Source organism: Echiichthys vipera, assembly GCF_963691815.1.
Source record: "Echiichthys vipera genome assembly, chromosome: 7".
NCBI lineage: Eukaryota > Metazoa > Chordata > Actinopteri > Perciformes > Trachinidae > Echiichthys > Echiichthys vipera.
In genome coordinates, this window is record NC_139832.1 from 2,846,424 (window position 1) to 2,866,865 (window position 20,442).

The following is a 20,442-nucleotide window of genomic DNA, read 5'->3' on the forward strand; positions in this document are numbered from 1 at the left end:
GTCTTTTCACCTCAAATTCTTATTTTTGGAGCCCACAGTGGGCTGAATTTAATTTTCCTTTTGTTGATTATTCTGGCAGTGTCCAAACCTGGAGCTCATCACTTCCTGGCAGTCACTTCATAAAAACAACCGGAGTCTTCTGCCAAGCTGCTCGCATGATTTCTTCCTCTATGGGAACACATTCAGACCCGTCTGTCACAGTTCTGTTTCACACGCTTCTCCTCTCGGGCCGAGCTCAGCGCTCACTGCAGGCAGAAAGTGCTGATGATTAGTATTGATTAGTGCTACTGGGAGATTTAAGGCGTTCTGACACAGTGTCTGTGTGTTTGAACACAATCAGCTGTTGAAAAAACGATGGGTTGTACGTTTTGTGTATATTTTGGTCGTTGTTTGCCAAACACAAGCTGTCCGTCTGGTCTCTTTATGAGAGCTGACATTTGTGCAGCATGTTTTTTTTGATTTTATAAAGTAATACAACGTGTTTTTACACCTTTAAGTTGCCCCTTTCTCCTTCTTTTTTCTTTTAAAGAAGTACAATCTGCAAATGTCAAAAATAAATGAACAATAAAGATGAATTAACAAAATAAATGTACTGAAAATTACTTAAGATGGATGCAAAATGACTACAAATAGATGCAAAACCACCAAAAAGATGCAAAATGACTAAAAATAGATGCAAAACCAACACAAAAAGATGCAAAATGACTAAAAATAGATGCAAAACCACCACAAAAGATGCAAAATGACTAAAAATAGATGCAAAACCACCACAAAAAGATGCAAAATGACTAAAAATAGATGCAAAACCACCACAAAAAGATACAAAATTACTAAAAATAGATGCAAAACCACCACAAAAAGATGCAAAATGACTATAAATAGATGCAAAACCACCACAAAAAGATGCAAAATGACTAAAAATAGATGCAAAACCACCACAAAAAGATGCAAAATGACTAAAAATAGATGCACAACCACCACAAAAGATGCAAAATGACTAAAAATAGATGCAAAACCACCACAAAAAGATGCAAAATGACTACAAATAGATGCAAAACCACCACGAAAATTCACATATACCATTGTTATGCATTTTAACAAATAAACAACCTGTCCAAGGTTTTAATAATAGAATACAGCATTCAACTGTTGTATTAATAGTTGTCGGTGTCTGTCTTTACCTCTCTCAGATGTCCATCTTTATTTCCCTCCAGAGACGTGATGGGATGATGGGCCCCTTGTGTTTCAGAGCTGTGGGGGGTCAGAGGTCACCAAACCATTATTTCCAACTCTCTGAACAAACCAATCAATGTAACCTGAACAAACAGCAACTGAGACACATTTAAAGGAAGACTTCACCGGTGGAAACATCAATCTGTGTTGAAAGTGCGTCATAAATGGAGTCAAAATGTAACAGATTTCTAATTTGGTGCCTTCTGGGCTGAGAAAAGGGCAGAAAGTGACTTTACGGCGCTTGTGGATTGAAAACGACACCTCCCATAATGCACCTCGTCAGCGACAGGGAGGTCCTCTGCCTCGACTGCAGCAGCCGCAGAAGACGCCTCCCGTTTCCCCGACAGGTTCAGCTGCTCAAACATCTGATTCAAGCATCAGATCTGAATCCCCTTCTTCCATATCAGACTGAGTATCCTCCGCCAGTCTCCTTACTTCTCCAGCTTTCTCCGCAGCGCCTGTTAGCTTAGCTTAGCTTAGCTTAGCTTCCAAGTAAGATGGCGGATGTTAGTTTCTTCAAGTGAAGTCCCACCCACTGATCTGTGATAGGTCTGTGGCATCAGTGGGTCCCACCAGAGCCTGTTGCTATGACACTTCTTGCTCTAAATGACGCAACAAGGCCATTTTGACGGCATCTAAAGCAGGAAGTGTCACAGGTAGAAACGTCTCTCTCCCGTCTCAGGAAATAATGAGAGAATGATGCACGACCATTCAAAAACATGGCTGTTTCTAACGATATAAAGGTTAATGCAAATGGGTGAAGTGTTCCTTTAATGCTGAAGGTTTGAGCTCCTCATCTTGTCTCAATAAACGTGAAAAGACAGAGTCAACAGAGCAGACAGGACAAGTGCCAGCCTGTAACCTTGCAGTTCCTTTTGGATCTCCAAAAGTCGGTTTCTTAGGGTTTAAAACAACACCCGCGCTGCTGTCCCAGCTGGTAAAGTCAGAAAGATATATTCATCAGATGCAGAGAGGCTGCACAGACGTCACGCTGCAGTTGACGGGTCGATTTGGGACGACAGTGTCAGTCTTTATCAGCGGCTCCTTCATCTGAACGCTGCATCAATCCACTCATTAATGCGTCTGTCTGAGACGCGGAGTCTTCTTCTTCAATTTGGGAAGTTAAAAGGAATTCAACATTTCTGGGATAGTCGGAGGAGAGAAGATCAGCACCACCCGCGGGTCTGAGAGCCAGCAGGTGGTTAGCTTAGCTTAGCACAAAGAACAGAAATGGGGGGCAAACGGCTAACGTGGCAAACAGCAGCTCTACGCTTGACTGATTTTGGCTGGATCAGTAACTTCCTGGACTCTCCGCCGGTTGCCTGGCAACTGCTCAGAGTCAAGAAACACGAGACTAGAGACTGAATTGGGGAAAAGTCAAGATGCTCACATACACATGGATGATTACTACATAAAGTCAGAGGCCCTGACGCTGAAAACACACAAAAGGATCACAAAGAGACCGAAAATGACCACGAAAAGATTCTAAATGACTGAATACAGACAAACGATGATGATAAGGATACACAAAATGATGGAAACAACTGTAACAACTAGAAAACGATGTAAAAACGACTAAAAATAGATGCAAAACCACCAAAAACGATGCAAATCCACCACAAAAAGATGCAAAATGACTAAAAATAGATGCAAAACCACCACAAAAAGATGCAAAATGACTAAAAATAGATGCAAAACCACCACAAAAAGATGCAGAATGACTAAAAATAGATGCAAAACCACCCCAAAAAGATGCAAAATGACTAAAAATAGATGCAAATCACATCAAAAAGATGCAAAATGACTAAAAATAGATGCAAAATCCCCACAAAAAGATGCAAAACCAGCACAAAAAGATGCAAAATTACTAAAAAATAGATGCAAAATCCCCACAAAAAGATGCAAAACCAGCACAAAAAGATGCAAAATTACTAAAAATAGATGCAAAACCACCACAAAAAGATGCAAAACCAGCACAAAAAGATGCAAAATTACTAAAAATTGATGCAAAACCACCACAAAAAGATGCAAAATGACTCAAAATGAATACAAAACAATTACAAAGACGTACAAAACAACTAGAACTGGACGTAAAATGACCACAAAGAGAAACAAAATCACTACGAAACGTCTAAAAGTCGACTCTCTGAGAATTTGGGCGTCTTCTTCCAATCTCAGCAGAGACTACGTCTGCGCCTGGGGGCCGGCGGCTCAGAATACACCCGTGGGTGCACATGATACTCTTTAATGGTCTGAGGACAAACAGCAAACTCACAGAGGAGCAAAAGCCAAGTGGCCGGTTTCATCGAAAGTGGTTGTTTCGGTGTGAAGACGGAGCTTCTCCTCCTTCGGTTGGCAGCGAGACGGAGAAACGAGAGCGGCGTCGAGGGAAATAAAAGCAGGATGCCCGTAGGCCTCCACACTCCAACTCCACCTGTCCTCCTCCTCCTCTCCTCTGCCAGGAGATGCAGAAATATTCATTACATGCATGGGGAGTTCTCTCTGGCAGCTCGTATCGATCCGGCCTCTCCGGTTCCACAGCGCGTATCGATCGCATCGACTGTGTGTTTGTAATGAGGCGCACGCTGAGTTTCCTGCCAGACTCGGGGTCGTAGGATGTTAAAGGTCGTATCTGCAGCGTGGACGGACTTCGTGTTTGTTTCCTGCTCTGCAGCTTCTTCATGCTGTGACATGAAGAAGAACTCACTGAAACCAAAGAAATATAGGCTAATGTCCAGCAGGAGGAGACTCCACTTAAAGCTGCATTCTCTCTAATGTCCATCAGGGGGAGACTCCACTTAAAGCTGCATTCTCTCTAATGTCCAGCAGGAGGAGACTCCACTTAAAGCTGCATTCTCTCTAATGTCCATCAGGGGGAGACTCCACTTAAAGCTGCATTCTCTCTAATGTCCAGCAGGAGGAGACTCCACTTAAAGCTGCATTCTCTCTAATGTCCAGCAGGAGGAGACTCCACTTAAAGCTGCTTTCTCTCTAATGTCCAGCAGGAGGAGACTCCACTTAAAGCTGCATTCTCTCTAATGTCCATCAGGGGGAGACTCCACTTAAAGCAGCATTCTCTCTAATGTCCAGCAGGGGGAGACTCCACTTAAAGCTGCATTCTCTCTAATGTCCAGCAGGAGGAGACTCCACTTAAAGCTGCATTCTCTCTAATGTCCATCAGGGGGAGACTCCACTTAAAGCAGCATTCTCTCTAATGTCCAGCAGGAGGAGACTCCACTTAAAGCTGCATTCTCTCTAATGTCCAGCAGGAGGAGACTCCACTTAAAGCTGTATTCTCTCTAATGTCCAGCAGGAGGAGACTCCACTTAAAGCTGCGTTCTCTCTAATGTCCAGCAGGAGGAGACTCCACTTAAAGCTGCAAAGCTGATAAAATCATCTATAGGTGTTTAGACACAGAATGATTCATTGTGTTACCATTTTTCTCGTTGGAGAGCGGCGAAACACAAAAAGGGACTCAGGGCAGATATAATTACCTCATCTGACGACTTCATCGCTGGCCTTTTCCTTCCCTCTGCCACTATTTGCACAGGAAGACTTGAGGAGGGCGCTCCTTGGGAGGGGGGCGGACACATGCGGCGAGCTCTCCTGCAGTTATAAGCACGTGTCAACAGCGTTTGTGTTATTCCAAAGCTCGTTTTAACTACTTTACGTTCTATAATCACATTTGTTGTGATAATAATGTGAAGTTTATGCATCAAGAACCAAACATACCTGGTGTAAAGTCCGCGGAGACGACGTCTGACTGGAAAATTAAAGACAACCTTCAACAAAACAACAGTAATGTACATTTCCTTCTTTTGTTCGCGCTCAAAGAGTAGAACGACATGGCACCGACTTGTGAAACATTCCTTTAGCTCAAGCAGGGGACCCCAAATTTCCCTTTCCCGGGCCACATTAACCAGCTCTGACTGGGGGATCCTGAGGCGTTCCCAGGCCAGTGTGGAGATCTAATCTCTCCACCTGGTCCTGGGTCTGGGTCTTCCCCGAGGCCTCCTCCCAGCTGGACGTGCCTGGAACACCTCCCTAGGGAGGCGCCCAGGGTTCATCCTTACCAGATGATCCTGATCCACCTCAACTGGCTCCTTTCAACGCAAAGGAGCAGCGGCTCTACTCCGAGTTCCTCACGGATGCTGAACTTCTCCCCCTCTCTCTAAGGGAGACTCCAGCCCCCCTCCTGAGGAAACTTGAGGAGGGCGCTCCTGGGGAGGGGGGCGGACACATGTGGCGAGCTCTCCTGCAGGCATAAGCATGCGTCAACAGCGTTTGTGTTGTTCCTCTCATTGCCACAGGGGGCACTGCAGGTTTAAAGGTTTACAAAAAGTAAAAAAATACTCATTATGCAGAATACAAAGCTTATTTTAACTACTTTATGTTCTAAAATAACATTTGTTGTGATAATAATGTGAAGTTTTTGCATCAAGAACCAAACATACCTGGTGTAAAGTCCGCGGAGACGACGTCAGACTGGAAAATCAACGACAACCTTCAACAAAACAACAGTAATGTACATTTCCTTCTTTTGTTCGCGCTCAAAGACTTCGACAACATGGCACCGACTTGTGAAACATTCCTTTATTATAAATAGATCATTTGTATAAAAAATGGGCATGCTTCAATTCAACCATGGCATTTAGACATTTCACAACCAAAAGCTACCATTCAGTTAGCCGACAACAGCGATGGACTCGTCTCATAATGCAGGTCGACGGACGGACGACATGAGACAAGAATCAAGAAATTTCACAACCACAAGTTTTTTTTTCCGGTTTTATCTTAAAACGCACGATTAGAATAACGACAAATATGGTTGGTCCCCACAAGTTATTTTTTGTATCTCTCTTTAAAGACTGGTATTCATTTTTTTAATCTTCTCCATCCTCCAGCTTTCATTTTTTGTGGCCTCTTCGTTGTTTTTTTGGGCGCCGTTCAGGCCCCGTTCCCCGCTGTCTGTAAACATAAAAACACCACAGATGCATTGGTTCAGTTCGTCCAGATCGGTCCGGATCGTTCAGAGCGCCTCGTGGTGACGTCTTGGCTTCTTTAAAAGGTCCCTCGTCTCGAAGGCGTCCTTTCTTCACATGGCGTGGTTGGTGTAGCTGACGTAGGTGGTTTTCGTCGGTGGCACTGAGGAGAGAAAAGGAAACCGCAGATTGGATTGATGAAAAGTGACACTTTCACTTTCTGATCAATAGAAGAAGACAGATGACGAGACATGAATTACATGGAGCCCAAACTTCCATTGGATGCTAACGTTTGTCTCATCTCATCTTCAGCCTCTTATCCGGGGTCGGGTCTCGGGGGCAGCAGCTCCAGCAGGGAACCCCAAACTTCCCTTTCCCGGGCCACATTAACCAGCTCTAACTGGGGGATCCTGAGGCGTTCTCAGGCCAGTGTGGAGATCTAATCTCTCCACCTGGTCCTGGGTCTTCCCCGAGGCCTCCTCCCAGCTGGACGTGCCTGGAACACCTCCCTAGGGAGGCGCCCAGGGTTCATCCTTACCAGATGATCCTGAACCACCTCAACTGGCTCCTTTCAACGCAAAGGAGCAGCGGCTCTACTCCGAGTTCCTCATGGATGCTGAACTTCTCCCCCTCTCTCTAAGGGAGACTCCAGCCCCCCTCCTGAGGAAACACATTTCGGCCGCTTGTACCCGCGACCTGGTTCTTTGGGTCCTGACCCAGCTTTCAGGACCACAGGTGAGGGTAGGAACCAAGATTGACCGGTAGATCGAGGGCTTTGCGTTCCGGCCTCCCTACAGAAGGGCTTGTGGGGATTTTTAAACATTGAGCCTATGTGCACAGCTGGTAATCAAAGTGTTTCAGCAGACAGACGTTAGTTGCAAAGTCTCAGACTTTCACACTATCCGTGTGATTAAAAAGTACTGAGTGATAAGACGTCCTAGTGAATGCTTGATGAGCAGATTATGATAAATAACTACGTCAAAAATGTGACAAATGTGAGCAAACGACAAGAAACCCGCGTTCCTGGCAATTTAATCGCCTCCATCGTCATTGCACGGTTAGCGACCTTTTGTCGACTCTTGCAAACTCAAAGCTAAAGTAGGCCGTTAAAATGACACTTGGTTAGAAAGGTAAGATGTTCGACTTTAGTTTGACAGCATTAAATTACCGTATTTTCCGCACTATAAGGCGCAGCACATAAGGAGCATAGAACAGACGCTACAGTGGAGGCTAGGGTTACGTTCTGCATCCATTAGATGGAGCTGCGCTAAAGGGAACGTCAACAACACAGTCAGGGGAGGTCGTCTTGTTGCTTCCTCCACTTCCGCACCATTGATTGGTTCATGTTCAACTCTCTGGCTGCTGCTCTATTCCCGTGTTCTACTGCGTGACTAATGGCCTTGAGTGTAAACTCTGCGTCGTAAGCGTGTCTCTTAACAGGAGCCATTCTGGGCTCTTTACACAAACACACACATGGAAATGAAACGGCACGCTTCGCGCAGTCGTATATCTCAACATGCACCGCGCGTTACTTCTTCTACGGGGGAAAATAGAGTCGGCGGCTGCTCACCGTAGTTGGAGACCTGTTGTGGCTCAATATTGGTCCATATATAAGGAGCACCGCATTATAAGGGGCACTGTCGGCTTTTGAGACATTTGAAGGTTTTCAGGTGCAACTTATAGTGCGGAGAATACGGTAACTCAAAACATTTCACCATCATTTTTATCTGTAGGTTAAACAGGAATTTTGATCGAATTTTGGCCAAAAACTGTCCGACAGGTTACTGAATCCTCTGGGGACCATGACCACTCACGCCTAATACTTGAATGCAGCAGTTTTTGAGAGATGTTGGGGCCTCACAAGAGCTTCTTTGTGGTTTCCTGTGCAGGATGAAAGAGGTCCATGAAGCTCCTCTGCTGCGCGCGGCTGAGACAGTAAACCTGATGTGAGAGCGGCTGCTTGTTAGATTAAGCAGATCCGTTCAGTCAGCACATCTCTGATGAGTAAACAACCCGACGTCTCGCACTTTTCTGCTGATGGGCCGGGAAGCGGCGTCTTTGAAGTGCAACTCTGAGCCGTAAACAGTTTCGGGTCTCAGGTGACGTCTAAACAAACTCCAGTCAGCTTCCTGTTAAATCCTCATTAACACTCTGACTCCTGCTCCTCCACGCGTCGACTTCACAGACGCGTCTTACGTCTCACAGCGCCTTTGTTCAGAAAACTAATCAACAGTATAATCTGTCTTTTTCTTGTTCATCAGTACTTAGTGATTTTTCTCTCACGCGTCTGCTGTATTTTAAAGGAGCAGTTACATTGTTCTCAGAGGAAGCGCTCTCTCTGTATTCAGACCGCCCACCCGCCTGACCCATGACCCATATTGATTTTAGTACATTCATTCATTCAGCCCCACAACCCTGTCGGGGTCGCGGGGGTGTCATTGGGCGTGAGGCGGGGTCCACCCTGGACAGGACGCCAGTCTATCACAGGACACATAGAGACGAACAGAGACAGACAACCATTCACACCTACGGGTGATTTAGAGTCATCAATGAACCCAACACCTGCATGTCTTTGGACTGTGGGAGGAAACCGGAGAACCCGGAGAAAACCCACGCAGACACGGGGAGAACATGCAAACTGCACACAGAAGGGCCCCAGCTGGGATTCAAACCAGGAACCCTCTCGCTGTGAGGCGACAGTGCTAACCACCACGTCACCGTGTCGCCCTATCATAACCAGTGCAAAAGCATTAAACCGTAATTCTACCTCTCAACCAATGTGATCCAAGGTAAGAAGCTCCTCCGCCCACTCACCTGAGGCCTCCACCCCCTCGCACAGCTCCGTCTTCACCTCGCCGTTGGGCCGCTCGGCCGCCAGCTGCGACAGCTTGCTGGTCATGGTGGCGGCGGTGACGATGGCCTTGAAGCTGCGCTTGCGCTTGGGGACGTTCTGCTCGGGGTGGAAGATGATGATGTAGACCTTCGGCATGTAGAGCATGCCCAGGGAGACGGAGGCGCTGAGGCTGAGGGAGACGGTCAGCGTGGCGGTCTGGATGTACATCTGAGGGAAGGGAACAGAGCAGACGGGTTTACTGACAGACGGCACGACGACACTCAGAGAGACAGAAGGACGCCATCTTGATCAGAACCTGAGAAACTTCCTGTTTACTTCCTGGTCACAAAGTGATTTTCACTTCACAAGTGCAACATTTTAACATTCAGACGGTAAAAATACGCTCTCATCTCATCTCATCTTCAGCCTCTGATCCTGGATCAGGTCTCAGGGGCAGCAGCTTTAGCAGGGGACCCCAAACTTCCCTTTCCCGGGCCACATTAACCAGCTCTAACTGGGGGATCCTGAGGCGTTCCCAGGCCAGTGTGGAGATCTAATCTCACCACCTGGTCCTGGGTCTTCCCCGAGGCCTCCTCCCAGCTGGACGTGTATATTATATTCATAACCGGTGCAAAATATTTATATTCATACCTGTGCAACATATTTATATTTATACCTGTGCAACATATTTATATTTATACCTGTAGATGCTCCTGTGAGATGCAGATAGGTGCTCACACTGTCACATATATATCTAAAGGGTGTGTAACAGTCTGCACTTTCCTAACTGAGTAAAAACAACAACAACGTCCTCTCTTCATAAAGAAACAAGGTGACGCCGGCTGAGCTGGAGTCTGGATTTCCTCCGGGTGCATTTCAAGAACAATGAGACTTCTTCTTCTTCTTCTCCAGCTGACGATGTTGAAACCACTTTCCGCTTCACTTCCTGATGACAAACCCGATGATCTGAGCAAAATGATTCACCTTAATGACGCTCTGCAGGACCGAAGGACTGAAGGTGGCAGGGGACGACTCCATTCAAAACAAACAGATGGTCGAGTGCTCGGTTCATTTGCTGGGGACCATCTAGTGACTCGTGTCTGTGGATGATCACTCCGTCCCCGCGGGCGCAGAGTTTGGCACTTAACCAGCCGCCGCTTAGAGATTTGAACTCTCCGGCTGACTGGTGGGGAAGTTAAAGTGGGGATTTTTTGGCACTTGGCTGTTTTTTTTACGATGAATTAAACTTCTGTCAAAAATCCCTATCAAGAAGGGGAGAGCTTGTGCCGTTTGAGCCGCTGGACATTTGCTTCACATCTAAAGAGGGAAATACGTCGATGCGCCCACCATCGTGTCACCATCAGAGACTGTACGTAAAGACAGACTGTACGTGCTGCTTTTATGCTCTAACAAAAGAAACCCCAAAACTTCACAACATGAAATAACATTTCACTAACGGTGGGACGTGATTACAAAAATAATCGAATTAATTAGAGGCTTCGTAATTAATTAATCGTGATTAATCTCAGTATCTCAAGTAGCAACATTTTTCAATTTAAATGGATTTTGATATATGACTTAATATACATATATATATAAGAAATAAGCTATATGCTTAGTATGGTAGAGTCAAGAAAAGTACAAACGTAACATTGCAAAAATATTTAGAATAATATCCTTTGCATGAAATAAACAGTTTAACATAGAGTGCTTTTTCTCCATGTTTTTAAAAACACAGAAACAAAAATGATCCATCAACTAATGACAGTCAGGAGCGTTGTCTGTGCTAACGTAAGCTGCAGCATGTTCAGTCTGTGCTAACGTTAGCTGCAGCATGTTCAGTCTGTGCTAACGTTAGCTGCAGCATGTTCAGAGTTGTCTGTGCAAACGTTAGCTGCGGCATGTTCAGCGTTGTCTGTGATAACGTTAGCTGCAGCATGTTCAGCGCTGCCTGTGCTAATGTTAGCTGCGGCATCTTCAGCGTTGTCTGTGCTAACGTTAGCTGCAGCATGTTCAGCGTTGTCTGTGCTAACGTTAGCTGCAGCATGTTCAGCGTTGTCTGTGCAAATGTTAGCTGCAGCGTGTTCAGTGTTGTCTGTGCTAACGTTAGCTGCGGCATCTTCAGCGTTGTCTGTGCTAAAGTTGGCTGCAGCATGTTCAGAAAATTATGATTTTCATAGTGAATAAACGTCCTGCCTCCATAGACGCAGCTCAGAAGAACATGAACACAGATTATGACCCATCCCTTACATTCTGTCAGAACACTCTGACACTAAAATAGCATTTTTCAGACGGACATATCAGGAGAAAATTAGTTGTATATCTCTGTCGTGAGATCTGGGAACACGGCTAAGCTAACGTCAGCTACCATTCACGAACGCTCAGATAAATACGTTTTGTGATGTTAAAAAAGGCTGTAAGCTGTGTAAATATCTTATTTTTGCAAAATAAAATATAAATAAATTATGCAAATATAACTTTTCATCCATTCACACAATGTTCACTACACTTTCAAATGAGGACGGCGGCCACTTAAGGCTCATTTATGCTCTACATTAGAGACGCGTACGGACACGGACGGTGCTTTCTGTCCGTACTCTGCGTACATTTCGTCCGTATTCCTGCCCGTATCCTTCAAGCTTAAGGATGCAAACTGACTTCTGGGAAAACACTTACAATAAAGACCCTAACCTAAAAACCTACTACCGCTACAGACCAATCATTGCAGTACCACCAGAAATCGTGGGGGCAGTGTCGGGCAGTGGCGTGATTATCAGGAGCGAGCGAGTCATCGAAGTCCCGACGGACATTGTGAAACACTGATAGAGACGTTAGTCGTCACTTTGTCTCATCTTTCAAATCCAACGTGTGGAATTCTCCGTCCACACTTTGGGACGTCTTTAGTGTCTCACAGACCGACGCCGTCTACAACGCTGGCCGCCATTTTGCCTCCTTCTCAACAGACGCAGGAATGTTATCTCCTCCGTCGTCGCCATGTTTGTTGTTGTCATAAACTTCAAACTTTATTAGAGTAACTTTTGAATCTGAGCGACGCCCTCTAGAGGATGGTTTGCCCAAGGTCCATTCCAACGTAGAGGACGCATGAAAGCATGAACGTTGATAACGTACGTCGTATTTACGCACCAAATGGGAGCAGAGATGAGCCGCTAGAAGACAGGAAGTGTTTACCACTTCTGCTTAAAATGTGATATCTTTATTATAATGCATCTTTTATCCATCCATGTTCACAGCAATCACAACGAAGGAAGTGATTAGAAACGTTTTAAATTAAAGAAGAGCTGAGTGGACAATGAGAGGACCTTCATCATACTAAAAAAATCAACATGGACTCCATGAAACAACCCACATGACCTAGAATTAAAAAAAACACTGGCAACACTGGAGCCTCCTTCGAAGAGGCGCCTCCTCTCAGCCCGTTGCCTGTGAGCAGAATGTTCTCAGCAGTGGACTCTTTAACCGCGGTGGCGCTCCATCGTGTGAGCAGCTGGACCGTCATTAACTCTTTAAAAAAACGTGATCGACAACAGAGCGGCGCAGAGCAGAGCGGTGTCGGGACCCTCTCCTCATCGCAGCTTGACAGATGACTTTGAACGCATCATTACGCTCCGTGCTGCGTTTATGAGTCAGTGTGAGACTATTTATTCTCTGTGTTGTTGTTTCTGACTGCAGCGTGCTGGGGGAGGCTCTCGGTGTGTAATGACCAGTCTTTACGGAGGCGGTAAGAGACCTGGTCCACACAGTCACACTCTGCTGATATTATATATGTATAGAAACATTTTGGATAAGCTTCGTAATAAGAGCCACGTGTGACGTCTTCCCATCTCCTCAAAGCCTCAAATGAAACAAAAATGACTACAGCGATGCAAAACGAGCAAGAAGAGCTCAATGATTGAGACAAGTTTATCAAAAATATACACATTATTACTTCAAACAGCCGGAAGCACACAAAACAACTTAAAAAGGTGCAAAATGCCACAAAAAACATGACTAAAAACGGGTCACAAATGACCACAAAATGGCCACAAGGAGGCGCAAAATGACTGAAAGACTGGACTTTGGGTTTGGAAGTGTAGTTCAGTCTTTAAGCGATTATCGTGCAGCGCTGATCCAAACGGTCCAGACCTGCAGAAAACAGGAAGTGACGACTTTGGAGGAATTTAATTTAGGAAAATTGCTTATTTTTGGTGAAACGTTGATGATTCACATACATCTCATCTCATCTTCAGCCTCTTATCCGGGGTCGGGTCGCAGGGGCAGCAGCTTTAGCAGGGGACCCCAAACTTCCCTTTCCCGGGCCACATTAACCAGCTCTAACTGGGGGATCCTGAGGCGTTCCCAGGCCAGTGTGGAGATCTAATCTCTCCACCTGGTCCTGGGTCTTCCCCGAGGCCTCCTCCCAGCTGGACGTGCCTGGAACACCTCCCTAGGGAGGCGCCCAGGGTTCATCCTTACCAGATGATCCTGAACCACCTCAACTGGCTCCTTTCAACGCAAAGGAGCAGCGGCTCTACTCCGAGTTCCTCACGGATGCTGAACTTCTCCCCCTTCACACACATCTTCAGCTCTCAACAATCAGTGTAATTCCGGCATAAAATCCTCAAGGGGTTTTTTCGGCACTTACATACATCAAATAAGTCATCGAGACTTGAGAAATCCGGGAGAGTCGCTAACAGTCGGACGTGGCTAACAGTGATTAGCTCGGGGCAGCACGGTGAAGGCATTCAAAGGTCTTTTTTAACCACTAACGCTGCTGAAAATAACAGCAAACCTCTGCAGCAGCATGAGAAGAGTCCCTACACACACAACAAAGCAGCAACAACGTAGTTAGTGAACCCAGAGTTTATTAAAGAGTGTTTTAAAGACTTACCTACTGGCCCCTGTACCAGCTCCTCTCATAGTAAAGTCCATTACAGTGGATTAGCAAAGTCAATCCCAAAGGAAGGAGCCCATTGGTGCTTTGTTGTGTATGTAGGGACTCTTCTCATGCTGCTGCAGAGGTTTGCTGTTATTTTCAGCAGCATTAGTGGTTAAAAAAGACCTTTGAATGCCTTCACCATACTGCCCCGAGCTAATCACTGTTAGCCACGTCCTGCTGTTAGCGTCTCTCCCGGAGCAAACTTTTCCCCCTTCTGTTCCTGAGTTATGAAACATTGTGATGGGACCGGGAAGGTGACCTTTGACCTTTCGTGTAGTAAAATGTCAACACTTCATCATTTTTATCCCTTTAGACATTTGTGTGAAATGTCCCAAAATCTAATCAGCTCATCCTGGAGTCCAAGTGGATGTTTGTGCCACATACAAAGACATTTCCTGAAGGCGTTCCTCAAATATGCACTCACAAGAATGAGCTGGACAGACGCGCGGACGACCCAAAAACAACAAACGCCTACAGACACGGCGGCGTGGAGGCACGATAAAGACACACGAAGTGGTGACGTAGCCCAAAGCATCCACTTGGACACTGTGGGTAAAAGGCGGAGAACAGCTGTTTGCTTTTAGTTGTGACAGGAAGCATTAAAGTGTCGTTTGTAGTTTCTTTCATCGTCACTGTTGATGCCGAAGAAACACACACACGCACACACGCACACACACACACACACACACACACACACACAAACACACACACGCACACATACAGACATACACACACACAGAGCTCAGACAAGCAGGAAAAACCTCCCATATCGTCTCCCCCGCCCTACACACCTGTGAGCGCGCACACACACACACAGCGGGACCACCCACGTTGCCATGGCAACCGCCTTCGCCCGGGTTCCTGGGTTAACGGCCCCACGACAGAGTGTCAAACTGACGGCGGGGAATCCTCAGTGGGGCTCCGCTCGTGCAGCCACCAGGAACAGAGAGGAAGGAGCAGGAAGGAGAGGGAGATAAAACGTGGCGACAGATGGCGAGCCCCCCAAACCCCCCGCAGCCCCCCCCCCCCTCCCCGAGAGCTCCAAACAACGGTGGTGCCGGTTATTCCAGGGACGCATCAAGGAGCCATTATGAAAATGTATGACAGACAGCGAAGCATAAACTCATTTGTGGGTCTGAAGTGATTTATGTTTTCTCTCCGACACGAGCTGCCGTCACCGAACCAAACGGAACGAACGGCGAAGGTCAGAGGAGGCCGATGACGAGGAGGAGAGAAAGACAAGCACTCGTTTTGGAGAGTTACATTAAGGGCACACTCACACTGTCCTTCCGCACCGGGCCAAAACAGGTTTTTTGGGTAGAGCCTAGTGCGTTTGACCAGTGTGAGTGCAACCGTACCGGGCATAACTGCGTTATGTTGTAGTTGGGTGTCCACGGCCAGTTTGAGAGAGGTGGGCTTTTGTAAAGCGTGTTTGCACATGTATGAGCACGAGCGTGCGCACGTGTGCAAGTACGAGCACGATGGCTATGGTGGCTCTCACGTCATTTTATGTGAATCTTTCCAAAGACCACGGAGTTTTTGTGCGTCTTGTCGACTGTTTTTGAATCTTTTCATCGACCAAATCTGCAGTAAACACTCCACCTCCGCATCACACCAACGTGAACCTTTCACCGCCATTGTTTGAAATGTCCGCGCATGGTCCCTCCTTCTTTTTTCTATGTCCCAACAGGCGCACAGGAAATGACCTCAGAACCGCTGTAGGCCTCGTGCTCGTACACGTGCGCACGCTCTGGCTCGTACATGTGCAAACGTTTTTCTAAAGCCCACCTCTCCCAAACGGGCCGTGGACGGCAAGTGTGCCGCAGCTAGACGCAGTACAGTTGCACTCACACTGGTCAAAGAAACTACACTTTACCCGTGAAACGTCCTGGGGAACGGTACGGATGGACAGTGTGAGTGTGCCCTTAAGCATTAAAATGTAGATTTTTCTAAAGGGAACCAATCGGAGGCCTGTCTTATTTCCTCTTTTGAATATTTACTATTGTTCTTTAACGTATTTATCAGATTACTCGACTAATCAATCGATAATTAGTAACTTAAAATAATCGATAGCTGCAGCCCTGATGGTGTTAAAACACGTGTGTTTAGCTGGTGTAATATTAAAGGTCATTGCTCTGGTGTTGGCAGCAGTTTCCAGTGTGTAAGATACGATTTTATGGAATAATAAGTATGCAATATGAACAGTACAATAACCAAAAACTCATATTTCTGTTGACAAATCACTAACTGGCACTGTGGGGGACGTGAAAGTGGCTCTAAACTTCATCTTCAGGGGATCAAGAAGCGGAGCAGTTTCAAACGAAACCAGTTCGTATTCAAAAAGTTTGTTTAAAACATACATAAGGTGGATTATTGTTATTTCATGTGGGGGGTAAATATGTCTCAATGATGCACACAACATGTAGAGTATTTCCTTCTCATGCAACGGTGCAGGCGCGCACACCAAACCTCCAAATCATCAAACTTTAAAGCTCCTTAACGGGGAACTTTGGAGGTCTGGGGAGGTTAATGGAGGGCTGAGGGCTGAGTCCTGGGACCTGGACGCCACCTTCCTGTCTGATCAAAGAGCGCCGGTTTAAAGCTCAGGACTGTTGCGAGTCTGTGATCCGAGAGCAGCTGAGGCCTGAGGTAAAGTGGAGCAGCAGATCTTTTAACCGGACGTCAGCTGCATGGCGGACACCAGGTGGACCAACCAGACAGAAAGATATACCCCCCCACCACGACCAATAATATTCAGTCGAATTAACTCGTTTTTCGTCTGGTTGGAAGAAATCAATTCATTCATTGCTTGCAGCGGTCTCATGAAACCACTCATCGGATCGACTTCCCACTCGACACTGCGCTCCCCTGGATCCCCAGCAGCGCACCTGCCCAGCGGGAAGTCGATTGGATGATCGGTTCTTGAGATATGTGAAGGACATTGATTCATTCATACAGAGAGAGATTCCCTCATTTACTGAGTACGGCGCCATTAACTGGCCAAATGGCACCAAATTTGTCACGTCATGCACTGTACGCATCCAAAACGGCATTTTTTAACCACTAATGCTGCTGAAAATAACAGCAAACCTCTGCAGTAGCATGAGAAGAGTCCCTACACTGAATACAAAGCACCAACAACGTACATTAATTCATTCATACAGAGAGAGATTCCCTCATTTATTGATCGAGGAATCCAGTACAGCGCCATTTATTGGCCAAATGGCACCAAATTGGTCATGTCTTGGGAAATTATTTAAATCTATCTATGTTTAATATCTACACATCCACCAAAAACACACATTCCCATGAAAGCAGACAAGAAAACATACTAAAACACTGTAATTGGGTTGGGACTCCCAAGGATTCAACACATTAAGGGTAGAAAATATCCCATTGAATCACTTCTTCTCTTGTCATTTGGAGTATTTGTCGACTCTCTCTGCGTTTCAAAACCATAATGGTTCACGGGAATATTCAGTTTGGTAATTCATCGTCGACCTCACTGGCTCTGAAACAAAGCAAGGCGACAGGAAATGAACAGAAAACACAAAAAAAGCAGAACAGTTGATCCTTCTTTTCATGGATTGATGATGGATGGATGTTATTTACATACATGTGAAGTGAAACATGCATCAAGACCTCGTGTCACATTTGAGCACTTTTCTCTGGCTATAAAAACTTGGTGAAACATCACGATTGACATGATTGACCAGGCCGACGCAACATGATCGGTCGATCCTTCTGCTCAGACTCTGGTTCGGAAAGTACAACATGGCGGCGCCCCTATCCTGTACGCAGGATATTTTGGCTTCACTTTTGTTGAGTAGAGGGAAGTGAAGTTGCGTCTTTGATCTTTATGGTCTGGACCCACAGAGTCCAGGACATTTATCCGGTGTCCATGTATAGAGAAGGTCCGGAGAGACGCTAACAGCCCCAAAGGGCTAACAATGATTAGCTCGTGGCAGCACGGTGAAGGCATTCAAAGGTCTTTTTTAACCACTAATACTGCTGAAAATAACACAAAACCTCTGCAGCAGCATGAGAAGAGTCCCTACACACAAAACAAAGCACCAACAACGTAGTTAGAGAACCAGGAGTGTATTTAAAAAGACTGTTTTACAAGTCTGGGCCTCACCAGTAGGTCCATGTTGACAGGTCGTCCGTACAAGTCGATTATCGAATGCACTGGAGTTCAGTCCAAGGAGGAAAGTTTTGACCTTTATAATACCATTTAAATGCGTTATTACTGGTGTGTTTGTGACGATGTCTAGCGTGTGTTGAAGGAGTTGTATTTGTAAGTTTCAGAGCGTGCTCACACCGTCCTCCCGGACCGCGACCCGGACTTTAGGGTACTTGTCCCCCCTCCCTCTCCCCCCCGCGCCCCAGCCCCGTTTGTACTCACACTGCCAGGGCCGGCCAATGCTTCTTGCTGTCCATACGCCATCACGCCGTAACACGTCACACGCATTGATCGTGTGTGTGTGGCTTTGTTTCCAGATCTTTCCATAGACCTCGGAGTTTTTGTGCGTCTTGTCGACTGTTTTTGAATATTTTCATCCGACCAAATCTGCAGTAAACACAACGTGAACCTTTCACCACCATTGTTGTTGTTGTTAAATGTCCGCGCATGGTCCCTCCTTCTATTTACATGTCCGAACAGGCGGACATAACGCTACTGCCGTAGGGCTCGTGCTCGTGCTTGTACACGTGAGCAGGCTCGTGCATGTGCAAACGGCTCCGCTAAAGCCCACCTCTTTCAAGCGGGCCGTGGACGGTCCGCTGGCCGCAGTTATGCGCGGAGCGGGTGCACTCACACTGCTTAAAGGTACTAGGCTTTAGCTGAAAAACCGGTTTTGGCCGCGGCCAAAAGGACAGTGTGAGCAGGCTCTCAAAATAATAATCCACTTGTACGGACTTTAATATGAGAGGAGCTGGTAGTTGGGCAGTTGGGGGGTCTTTTTTAATACACTCTAGGTTATCTAACGTTGTTGGTGCTTTGTTGTGTGTGTAGGGACTCTTCTCATGCTGCTGCAGAGGTTTGCTGTTATTTTCAGCAGCATTAGTGGTTAAAAAATGCAGTTTTGGATGTGTTCAGCTCACCGCCCCGAGCTAATCAGTGTTAGCCCTTTGGAGCTAACTCAACGTTTATTTTGTAACTTTACTTTTTGTCTGTGTCTGCATCGGGTCCACCTTTCGTGTTATACCTGAACCGTTCATGACAGTTCCTGCAGATTCAATGTCACTCGTCTGTTATTGGTTGAAACCAAGTGGCTTAAACTCTTAAAAATGTGTTTCATGTAGTCATGCAGTCATAAACAAAGGGCTTTATTAATTGTTTATCTCTCTATTCGAATGTGTTTCAGTGACATTTACAGAACTACAGTAAGAGCAGATTGGTTTCTCTCATCTCAACTGGGAGATTAAGACTGAGGAGACGTCTGAATTCACCTCTCTCTCTCTCTCTTTCTCTTATTCTTTCTGCTGTAAACTGGCGATTTGTTCTCTTCATCTGGTCCGGAGCGACCTTTCCCCTCTCATACAATAAAAAAATAAATGAAAAACACAGGGCTTAAACGACAGCTACGGATGGCAGGCAATAAGGCTGCGGTTGGTATTGACTTTCTCTCCACAAGTCTGACGCTCATGGGAGAGATAAGCAGTGGAGCGAAGCTAATCGCTGCTCACACACAGCTCTGTTTTTTTTTAAGGAGAAGCAGAATAAATTGGCGAGGCGACCGCAGAAGGTTTTTCTGTTGTTCGTCACCCAAAACAACAACATCTCAGTGAACTCTGAGACGCGTTGGGGTCAACGGTTGGTTGGTGTTAAGACCTGTGGGTGATACAGGCCTCACAGAGGTTTGTACAAGAGGGGATTTTTGTCAATTTGGGAGGAAACTTTTCCTTTTTTTGTGAGTTGAGATTTTAGGGCGCACTCACACTGTCCTTCCGCACCGGGCCAAAACAGGTTTTTCGGGTCAAGCCTAGTTCGTTTGACCAGTGTGAGTGCAACCGCTCTGCCCATGACTGCGGTCAGCTGACCGTCCGCGGCCCGTCTGAGAGAGGTGGGCTTTTGTAAAGCACGTTTGCACGTGTACGAGCACGAGCGCGCGCACGTGTACGAGCACGATGCCTACGGCGGTTCTGACGTCATTAATGTGCGCCTGTTCGGACATAGAAAATAGAAGGAGGGACCTTTTAACAACAACAACAATGGCGGTGAAAGGTTCACGTTGGTGTGATGCGGAGGTGGAGTGTTTACTGCAGATTTGGTCGATGAAAAGATTCAAAAACAGTCGACAAGACGCACAAAAACTCTGAGGTCTACGGAAAGATCTGGAAACAAAGCCACGCATCGCCATGACGTCATCAATGCGTGTGATGTGTTACGGCGTGATGACGTATAGGCAGCAAGAAGCATTCTCCGAGGCCCAGGTAGTGTGAGTACAAACAGGCCT

The 20,442-nt window shown here is 46.2% G+C and overlaps 1 protein-coding gene across 1 annotated transcript in view; it reads right to left on the reverse strand.

Annotated features, from left to right (window-relative positions):
- Positions 1 to 6,328: 6,328 nt before the first annotated feature.
- The window catches only part of LOC310949241 (metabotropic glutamate receptor 8-like), a gene marked incomplete at its 3' end in the record, with an annotated part of 62,254 nt that continues 48,140 nt past the window's right edge, over positions 6,329 to 20,442 (reverse strand). The window contains exons 7-8 of the mRNA XM_083916606.1: positions 9,030 to 9,276; positions 6,329 to 6,378 (exon numbers count right to left, since the gene is read on the reverse strand). Coding sequence (XP_083772732.1) covers positions 6,329 to 6,378; positions 9,030 to 9,276 — 297 coding nt within the window. The remainder of the gene's footprint in view (positions 6,379 to 9,029; positions 9,277 to 20,442) is intronic.